The sequence below is a fragment of the Solanum dulcamara genome, chromosome 12 (assembly GCF_947179165.1).
Source record: "Solanum dulcamara chromosome 12, daSolDulc1.2, whole genome shotgun sequence".
Classification (NCBI taxonomy): domain Eukaryota; kingdom Viridiplantae; phylum Streptophyta; class Magnoliopsida; order Solanales; family Solanaceae; genus Solanum; species Solanum dulcamara.
The window spans coordinates 22,044,637-22,056,119 of record NC_077248.1 but is presented as its reverse complement, the minus strand read 5'-3'; the positions used below and the strand labels follow the sequence as shown (position 1 = coordinate 22,056,119).

Sequence of the window (11,483 nt, the reverse complement as noted above, 5' to 3'; positions counted from 1 at the left end):
AGTGATATGTACAATAATTCTTATATTAACAATCTAGTGTCTAAATATTGGATAAATAATATTTTATGAATGTATATATATTTTTGATATATAATTATACATCATATATATGTTACACGCTATTTATATAATATCAATACATTATATATACATGCGATCATATTTGTTGAAATTTTTTGTTGTTGCATCTACAGTTACGTATGAAATCCTTTATTTTATTCCTCCATATCCGATCCAACTAAAAAAAATAATCAACCCCTCTTTTATTTAGCCCCAACTCAAGCCTATTTTATGATAGAGTAGAAGAGGGATGTTTTTCTTCGTTTTGATTCATCTATCATTATAGACAGACAACACTAATAAAGAGACTGCTCTTCGGGGTGATGAGGTGGACAATTCCTTACTCCTGCTTCAAAGAGCTGGGTGATTGAATTCAAAGGGTTCAAGGAGGCGGATTTAAAAGGGTAAAAAATGAATGATGTAATTTTTTTAAAGCCACATGATATTTTTAAAATATAAATCTATTAATGAAAAATGATAAATATTCACTATTTTCTAAACAACGAGGATATATATACATCATTTTTTTAGTAAATGATATATTTATTTTGAGTCACAAAATTAAAATATTTGCCATTTTCCCCAAGTTGAAATTAAGATTTACAAAAACAAAAAAATTAAATGGGTTTGAAAAAAAGTACAACTTTTAGAAAGAAAATTGAGATAAAGAAAAGAGTAATATCATTAAATCACCTTTTCTATTCTTTTTTCATTTGGTAAGCACCAACTAAATTTGGACGCACGTGACAGATGCCATTCACGTGTGGCTTGGATTAGCCAATAATTTCAATTTTTTTTTATTTTGGATCTCGTGTACATACGCCGTTTAAGTTGTTTTCAGTTTTTTTAGTATTTGACTGATCAATTTAAAATTATTTTACGTTTAAAATAAGCTTCAATAAATAGTTAGGTGTATCTAGATGAACTTATTTTAAATAGTTTATAAATTAAAAATAGCTTATAAATAAAAATAAAAAAAGTAAGCCTAGCCTATTTTTTTTAAAAAATTTATAAATAATTTTCAATGTATAAAATGCTGAAAACTGAGTCGGCTAATAGTTATACATGTTTATCTTTGTGGATAAGCGAACGAACCCGTTCGTTACACCTCCATACATGGACTGAAGCAAACCTCTTGCCTCTGCATTTTTTCCCCAAGATTCCAACATCAATGGAGACTCTCAAGATTTCATCGAGAATGTCACATGTACAAAACCAAATTCTTCCCTTAAATATCAAACCTTATCCCCTTATCCACAATTCTCGAATTCTTGGTGTCTACAGCAGCAAAGGCCGCACTCTTTCCTTTACTCTTACATGTAAGCTCAACACAGTAAAAGGGAACCAACCCAGCAAGGAAAAGAGACGGATTTCAGTGCCAGGCGCTGATGGTGCGGCGCCACCAGTTGTTGAAGCTGAAGAAGGGTCTGTAGGAAATGGTGGAAGGAAAGTGGAGGAGATGAAGAATAGTGCTGTTGGTTCTGGGCTATTCAAGAAATTGCCTAGAAAATTTTTGGGGATTTTGTCCAATTTGCCTTTGGCTATTGCTGAGATGTTTGCTGTTGCTGCTTTAATGGCCTTAGGTAAATTTCAGCTGAAACGTTTCTTTACTTCTGACATATCTGCGAATGTGGTGTGAAAGCCTTATGATTAGAGACTTAGAGAAAATTTGCCTTTAAAAACCAACTTATTTACCAAAATTGAATGAATTGTGCTTGAATAAAGCAAAAGAGATGTAGAGTATTCATATAGCCAATCCTAACTATTTTGGAATTGAGGCGTAATTGACTGAGAACATTGTGTAATTTGTGCATATGCGCGATATACATATTACGATAGAGGTACAAATGATTATGATGTGACTAGTGTTTATTCTGTATAATAATTCATCTGGTTCCCATGTATAAGCTTTTGCCATAGCTAAGTTTGCTCAATGTTTTTATCCTTAATTATTTGAGCAGTAGCTGTTCTATTTGCATACGTATGTGGCTATGCTGCAGTCCTATCTCAATTCTCACCTTCACTACAAATCCACAAAAGATATTATGCTCTTGTGAGATTCCAAGTCCATTTTACTTTGCATATAAAGAAAAGACATTCCAACTCCACCTGCCATCTTTGCATGATTATGAGCTTTTTTCCTTGAAATCTAGCATAACAACAACAACCCAGTGAAATCCCACAACGTGGGGTGAAATCTAGCATGAAACCAAAAAATTTAGTCTGTGTTACCTTATGAATGTATGGTGAAATTATTGTTTAGTGTGTGTTCTTATTCAAATGTTTAATTTGACTAATCAACCATCTTCTTCTTCTTATTATTATTATTATGACTTTAGTGTCCGGGCCAGATTTTGCGCACCTCGATTAATTCCACGGGATGCATGTCACTTCTTATTATTGTTTGTTCCGCTCAATATGAGTATTTTGCGATAACTGATGATCGGTTTTTTATCTATTTTTTCCCTGAAGGAACTTTCATTGACCAAGGAAAGGCTCCAGATTACTACTTTCAAAAGTTTCCTGAAGATCATCCCCCCTTGGGGTTTTTCACCTGGAGATGGGTTCTCACCCTTGGCTTTGATCATATGTTCTCATCACCCGTTTTCCTTGGGACATTGGCTCTTCTTGGAGCATCTTTGATGGCTTGCACATACACAACACAAATTCCTCTTGTGAAGGTAGCAAGAAGGTCTGCTTTTCAGTCCACCTAGATGTGATTATTTTTTCTTCTTCTTGAGTTCTCTGAAATTGACCGAATCTGCAGATGGTCTTTCTTACAATCAGCAGAGACAATTCGTAAGCAAGAATATGCAGATACTCTGCCTAGGGCATCAGTTAAAGACTTGGGTGTTATACTAATGGGAGATGGATATGAGGTATAAATATAACATCTCTCCTAGTTTTCTTCTTGATTTGTTTCCTTTCTTGGTTTAGCAGTGAATTGTCCAGATTTAAGGGTCTGCCGTAGGAATTAGAGACTCTAGATATTTGTTTCTATCAAACGGAGAAATGCTCGGTACATCAATAGATAACTAAAAAAAATTGTCTATAAGGCTGCTAAGCACTTCGTCTTTCTTCACTGAGAGATGAGATCTTTCTTAAAATGCAACACTATAGAGTTAAAGACAGAGTGCATCTGCTTCTTTTTTTTTCTTACCAGTCCAGCTATTTTTAATTTTTAAAAACTTTTCATGTTATCCCATAAACAGAATGGAGAACGTACGATTTTGATTTGCTTCAACGTGAAACTTAAGTGATATTCTGAATCGTTTATCTGCTCGACTCACTTATCTTGTCCTTGAATGCCTTGTTCACAAACATCTTTTAGTTTCTTCAAAAATATGGCTTTTTGGATTAATCTTCAATCTCTGTATCTTCAGGTATTTTTAAAAGGGCCAGCTCTGTATGCATTTAAAGGGTTGGCAGGCAGATTTGCCCCAATTGGTGTACATTTATCTCTGCTGCTTGTAATGTCTGGAGGAACTCTTAGTGCAGTTGGGAGCTTTAGAGGGGCTGTGACTGTTCCACAAGGTTTAAATTTTGTTGCCGGAGATGTACTTGCACCATCTGGATTTCTCTCCACTCCTTCTGATGCTTTCAATACGGAGATTCACGTCAACCGATTCTCCATGGACTACTATGACAGTGGGGAGGTACGCAAAATCAGTTTCTTTCTTATTTCGTAAGGAGGTATGCAAATCAGATTATGAAAGACAAATGTGTTTCCCTCACTGAAAACTGCTGAGGACGCCTTTCTTTCCCCCTTGTCTTTAATATGTGTTGTAGGTCTTGCAGTTCCATACTGATCTTTCACTATTTGACATTAATGGAAAGGAAGTAATGAGGAAGACTATAAGTGTCAATGATCCCTTAAGGTATGGGGGAATCACTATATACCAGACAGATTGGAGTATCTCTGCATTGCAAGTACTAAAGGATGATGAAGGTCCTTTTAATTTGGCTATGGCACCACTGCAACTGAATGGTGGGGACAAGAAGCTGTTTGGTACATTCCTACCAGTAGGGGATGATAATTCACCCAATGTTAAGGGAATGTATGTTCTTTAACTACTACACTATCTAGATAACTGCTGGACTCATCGATGTTTGAGCTGCTTGCGTTTCTTCTAATTTAATATGGAGCATAAGTGGAATTGCTTCTAGGCTATTGTGTAGTAGGTGCACCTGGAGGAATGTGTTTTTTTTAGTGTTTTTCAAAATCCAGGAGGAAAACATAGTGAATTTAAGGGGCAGAAAGTTAAAATATCAGAAGTTTGTTTGTTTGTTAGTCTCTATAGAAACATAAGCTTTCGATGTCAGGTCCAAATCTTGGTGGCCTGCTGGAATAACATAATTCGTGAGAAGATAGAAATCTTTAACTTGCTGACTAGCTTATGTCTTTAGTGTTCTCCATCATGTCAACTATTCTGATTTTGTTTTGTCCTTGTGGTGGCTCAAAATCCAGATCAATGCTCGCACGTGATTTGCAGTCAGTTATTCTTTATGATAAAGAAGGGAAATTTGCTGGAGTCAGACGGCCTAATTCAAATCTTCCAATTGAGATTGATGGAACAAAGATTGTTATTGCAGATGCAATTGGCAGCAGTGGCCTTGACCTAAAGGTAAGCAAGATGAATCCCCATTCAGCAACAATTATTTTCATATTTTGCTTGCAATGGCCCTTATGTGTGAACCATGGTTTGATGCAGACTGATCCAGGAGTACCCGTTGTATATGCTGGTTTTGGTGCTCTCATGCTTACAACTTGCATCAGTTATTTATCTCATACACAGGTAAATATTCCTGCCAAACGATGAACAACGTTAAGCTAAGTAAATTTTAGAAATCTCATTTGGTTTTACATGTTTTTATGTGTTCTGTAACTTTTTCAAAAGCTATGGGCCTTACAAGATGGAACATCGGTGGTTGTTGGGGGTAAGACCAACCGGGCCAAGGGTGAGTTTCCTGACACAATGAATGGCTTGCTCGATCAGGTCCCTGAATTAGTTGAATCATCTTCTCCTGAAGAACCTAATACTCTCGGTGGCTTTTAAGTTGGAGTTGGTACAAACGGAACTTGATGTGTAATTAGCTGATATGGTACAGCTAGGCGTTCATTCAAGAGATATCAGAAATGAAGATATTAACCCATTGATACAAATTCTTGACCAATGTAAAGTAATCCGTTGCTTTTGTTGGGAGTATTTTACAGATGTATAGATAAGTCTGTATAGGAAATATGTTTCTTGGGTTTAGCTCCTTTTTTCATTCAAAATTTTCTGTTTCGGTATCAAAACAAAAAGAGTTGTATATGATAGAATGATAAAAATAACTTTAAATACAGAAACGACAATTGTCTATTTCTTGACATTCATACTCGAGTACATTCCCTTAATAGAATTTGTGGAGCCTTTGTTCTATATGATGTAGTGTATCAATTTATCGTCAATCAAGACTTATCAATGTCTCCGATGCCCTGTATTTCTGGTAAAGTTGCAGGACCATCCCATGTCCAAGGCATTTTGATATTGGCCTAGTGTTATACCCCATTTTAACTCGAGGTCAAATGGCGTACGACATATTGGTGATTCCTAAATTATTTAACTTAAAGAGTCGCCACCTAATGTTTTAAAAAAGAAGGTAAATTAAGATACCTAAATAATTAACTAATGTAATGCTAAAAATAAACTCCAATTAGTGGTCTACTTAACTTATATTACTCTAGGTAAGGGTTCTAGTTATCCTAAAGAGAGGGGGTTAAGCATCTTTTAAGATTCATTAAAAACGATTACTGGCCAAACTTAGGTTGATTAAAATATTACGTAAGTGTAAATGTAACTTACAAAACACATATTATAAGTGTCTTGGGAGAAATAACATAACTAAAATATTTGACGTACTAATACTTAAATAAGATAGAGTACCAATCTCTGATCAAGTGCTTCTATGATAAAATAAATTTGACTTATTTAAAACATGCTTATTTAAATATAAGATAAATAATAAGTCATTAAAAATCTCTTCTTTTTTTTCCGAGGTTAAAGAAAATATTTTAAAAATCATATTTTTCGGCTACTAAATTATATATTTAACTAAACAAGGTGTTCTATGATTAACTAACATTTTACTACTAGCTCTAAATTACTAATGGGTCCAAACATTGTCTCAAGTTCATGAAATAAATCCAAACAAACCAATAAATCAAAGATCATAAAAGAGTTAAGCAAATAAGGAAGGAAAGGAAAGAAGACGCCATAGGCACCCTAAGCATGTCGCTTGCTTTTCTTGCTATCGAGTGTGACAAGAATATAAAGTGATGACTCTTTGCCCGGATGAGAGGTAGTGTCGAGTCTCATTTCGAAACTCCATATGGTGGGTCTAGCCTTAAGACTCCAAATTCGTTCGCGCCGAATACATATGCAAAGAGAAGAAAAGATAAGAATTAGAGAAGGACAATCTGATTCTTAAACGTGCATAAGGACGCCAACAAATAAAATTAGAAACCAAACTAACAACAACAAACACTATCTCCTAATAAAAGAAGGTAGTAAAAATGACAAATATTTAGCCAACTTGACAGTGAAATTTAATGGAAAATCTGCATAGGTAATCAATGATCACTCTCTAAACTTACTAAATAAAAAGCAAAGTTAAACCACACCTCTATCAATGTCTTACAACATACCATTTGCAAGAGAAAAATGAAGTCATGAAGCAACTTTTCAATTAGGAAGTCTCAACAAAGCAACTTTACATGGCCAGAAAATTCATAATCCAATATTCAGATACCCGAAATGGACAAACACGTTTATGTACAACTTTCAAGTAAATAAGCATTCTTTTATTAACTCGAATCCATTCGACAATCTTTAATAATTTTCGAACTTAAATCTATAAACATATCTACAATAGGGAGCTAACAAACACTTAAGAACGTTTTTATTTTTATTTTTTATAAACACTCATTTAGATTCAGTTGATTAGTAAGAGGAGAAATGTCACGCCCCGGGAGGGTACCCTAGACGTGGCCAGCACTCAGAAACCATTACTGGCTCCCAAGCAAACCACTTGACCTGATCACACATCCGTTTATTCATTCAATCAATGGAAGACTTAAAATAAAGAGATAATTAGGTGGACAATCCCAATCAACAGTCTATCTCAATAAAGAAAGGACAAGAGCCAACAAATCGAACTCTAATCTATGTCATTAAATAGTCTGACAAGAACAATTCAAGGAAATAGAATACTCAATCGACTCATTACTATCTAGTCTATGAAGCCTTTATCACTACTATCTAATTGGTGCCAATGACAGGTTCATGGCTACCTCAAATCATAATGAAAAGACTAAACTCAACGCAAGAATAACATAAGTGGTGTCCTCCAAATGTAAGGGAGGACTCACCAATAAGCTGAGTGTGAACAGATCCTCAACGGTGCGCCTATTGATGATCTCTTAAACCTGTCTCTGCATCATGAAACGATGCAGGTCCAAATAGATGTCAGTACGTGGAATGCTAGAGTATGTAATATGGCAGAATGAAACATGTGTCAAGATAGAACAATACCGGTTCAAATATCTCAAGTCATAAAGATAATAGAGACTCAATCAAGGTGTCATAAGTCTAAAGTAAGAACACAATTTAGACAGAGACCAATCATATCCAATCCAATCCAATTCAATCATATACGATTTGATCCAATCCAATCATATACAATCCGACCCAATCCAATCATATACAATCTAATTCAATCCAATAATATACAATTCGATCCAATCCAATCCAATCGTATACAATCCAATCACATACTATTTAATCCAATCCAATCCAATCATATACCATCCAATCCAATCCAATCATGTACAATCCAATTTAATTTAATCACATACTATTCAATCCAATCCAATCATATACAATCCAATCACATACTATCCAATCCAATCCAATCATATGCAATCCAGTCACAATAAAGTCAAAGGACTCAACTCAATAGCTATGCAAATTAGAATTTAGCAACATTTTATAATTCGACTCAATCATCTACAATCACAATCAAACTAATCATATCATGCACAATCTACTCAATTTGAGAGTTTCTCTAACCGACAAACATCACCTATGAGTTAGTGATGTATAATAAGCCGACGTTTTTTCCACGTCCCCATACTTTTCCAGGGTATGAACGAATCAACCAATCATGGATCCATCAACCAATCAAGTCCTATCATTTCAAGATAATGAAATGAGAAACATCCGACTTTAACGGTCCAATTTCTTCCTACGTTGGCTACGTAGTTCATGAGATTCGAGTATGGACTATACTCTTATCTAATTCGGTATTCAATACTCCTCCCAAGACTCAATATGTTCATATCTATATGCTCATATCTATCAGGTGAGTAAAATACTCAAAATACTCATTTAGTCTCTTTGGACTTAGTTTCAAATCAACTCATTTAGTCTTATTGGACTCTTTTCAAAACTCAATCAATCTGGTCTCATTGGACCTTCTTTCAAAACTCAATCAACTCATCTCAATCATCAAACTCTTCTTTTTTAAATTTGATACAATCTCAACTCAATGATTACAGTAAATATTAAATGCATTTAAAACATAATTTTAACTCCTCAACTCAATCTCAAAATAGACGTTTTAATGTAAAAATAATCAACTCGTTTATACTCATGTTCAAAATAATAATTAAAAAGACTTCTCAAACTCAGCTCATGCTTAATCCCTTTCTAAATTAAAGATGAAAATAATCATTCTTTAAACTCAAAATAGTGCATAAATAATCTATGCAAAAACGTTCACAAATTATTTTTAAAACTTCTTCTCAAACAATCATTTATACTCATATTACTCTAATCAAATCAAATTATGCAAATCACATATCAGGTAGTCACATTAGACTCCAATCCATTTCATCTCAAACATCATCATCAACATAACTCTTCATCAATCATTCTACCTATGTTAAAGATAACCATCTGTCACTATCCAACCCCGTAGGCCGCGACTGGGGTCCGACCTAGACCCCCGTTTACCTAACTATCAGCTGTGGTCAAATTGAACTGTAAATAAAATAATATTATGTAATAGAGCCCCATTGGGTGATAACATTTTCATAAACCTGTAGCCCTTTTCGTTGTGTCGTAACATGAAAGGGCATACAAGCCGACAAGGCTGCCATAACATAATAACATATACCATACATCATGTAGACCCAGCTAAATCAAACTGATATACACAACCCACATATACATGTCTGCAGACCTCTAAAAATATTAACAACAACATATGACGGGACAGGGCCCTCACCGTACCCCTGAATAGACAAAATAATTTTATACATTAATGGTCAGTATCAAAAACTAGGCTCCGATATAATGGAGCCTCCTCCAGCTGAGCTGAGCGGAATCCTAAGCTAATGGACTTCCAAAACCTGTACCTGTATCTGCGAGCATGAAATGCAGCCCCCTGAAGAAAGGGGGTCAGTACGCTATATGTACTGAGTATATAACACATAACATAATACAACTAGAAGCATATCTGAGATAGAGGAACAGGGGATAAGATATCAAATCAGAAACTTGTACCTGTACTTTGTGAATTACAAAAGCATGCATGTTCGAATCATATCATATAGCCGGCCCTTTCGGGGGACCGATGAATCACCTCTGTAAAACCATAATGGCACCAGTGCCATCACCACCTTATTACAACACATTAGCATATATATACATACGTACCCGGCTCTCTAGTGAGGGGCTCGATGGACAATGTAGTGAATTGTGAACGATAACATACCCGTCCCGGGACTCAGTGAAAGAAGGGTTACAGTATACACGAGTAGAGCAGTGAGTAACTATATGCAATTTAAATCATTATCAGAGACTCGGCAAAATAAGAAAGTTAAGCTTTGGTTTGAGGACCCGAGTAACGGTGTGGTCATCTCGAGTGTCCTCTAAATGCCATTATGGGCTGCCTCAAAAGTAATCTTGGGGACCCTAGACATGTAGTAACATAGGGCCAAATCATTTATGAAATCAAAACACTTAGTCTCGTATAGTCTTTAAGACTTGGAGCGTGTACATTTGGTACCTCTTTAACATATAGAAGTTTTTAGGGAAATATTTCAACTACTATCAGAGTTCGATATTCAAAATTAAATAGGAGATGTTAAGAATGGAGTTACTCCGGAGCTCACATTATATTTAACTTACAACTAAGACATGCTAGAAAAGAAAGAGAGTAAACTCTATATAATCTGTACTTTCCTTCAGGTGGTCATTATATACATATCTCGTACCCGGCCCATCTTGGGGCTCAGTGAACAACTATGGCATCATAATCTCATTTTCATACCAAGTACATATCAAGAGAAAGGAAATATAGTTTCCCATACACTACTCTTTAGCACGTAGAAGCCTTAACAGGCAATGCTCAATTCTTATAAGGGTGTCAACACCTAACTGTAGTTAGGGATTATGAGGCGTATCTAGAGTTATGGAAATGAAATTATCCCCACATTCCACATACAATTCACTTAAGGATAATACTTGCCAAAAGGAAAGAAAGATAGTTGTACGTATTTATACCAAAACATGCCAAGAGTAAGCTTTACATACCTCGTACGAGTCACTCTTTGTCACGTTCGCCTCGTCGTCCTTTGAACCTATTCAACATGGAAGTAATACGAATATCAACCACTATTGACTTTCCATCACCTTCAGTTGCACCTTAATATTCATAGAATCTATTTCCTTGTCCGTTTCCTCGACTAGTTCTTTAATTAGTTAAGGTGTTAACGAAAATTAGGCAGCACCTCCCCTATAATATGCCCTATCCAAATTTCCAATCACACCCCTAATAACTACATCCAACCAAATACAACAACCTGCAACATATATACAAGCAATTCACACCAACATTACACAATACAAACCCCAAACAACTCACTCCAAACTATCAAAACGTGAATTCTGGACAGCTTACTGTCTTTTATTGTCGCTTCGTTTCAAAGGGGTAATTGAGGGAAACAGGCTTTATGTCCTTTATGAAAGTTATAGACATGTGTCTTAGGGTCGCATAAAATTTCAAATCACCCCTACATCAATTCGGGACAAAAATATATGCCCAAAATACCAACAGCAGTACGGGTAAGATGTCCAAACCAAAATCTGGGCAGTACTTCCTCTATACTTCATCACCCTTTTTCGAGCAGATAAAAGCAAAACTAGATTTTAAAGGCTAAATGAAAGTTATATACCTATGAAATATATTTCCAAAACATATTGAATCACTCAAAACGAAGCTGTACACAAGAAGTTATACTAATATTACTCACAACAATCCCATTCAAAAACGGGTTTGTTAACTAGCTCTTAACGTTTTCTCTCTTTGTTCTTTCA

At 35.3% G+C, this 11,483-nt stretch overlaps 1 protein-coding gene across 1 annotated transcript; it reads left to right on the top strand.

The window, feature by feature from the left end:
• Window positions 1–1,120: 1,120 nt before the first annotated feature.
• On the top strand, window positions 1,121–5,431 carry LOC129876713 (cytochrome c biogenesis protein CCS1, chloroplastic). The gene is made up of 8 exons (XM_055952204.1): window positions 1,121–1,643; window positions 2,533–2,752; window positions 2,828–2,939; window positions 3,444–3,716; window positions 3,850–4,118; window positions 4,529–4,685; window positions 4,773–4,856; window positions 4,959–5,431. The coding sequence occupies exons 1-8, from the start codon at window positions 1,232–1,234 to the stop codon at window positions 5,115–5,117; spliced, it is 1,686 nt and encodes a 561-aa protein (XP_055808179.1). The 5' UTR covers window positions 1,121–1,231; the 3' UTR covers window positions 5,118–5,431.
• Window positions 5,432–11,483: the final 6,052 nt, after the last annotated feature.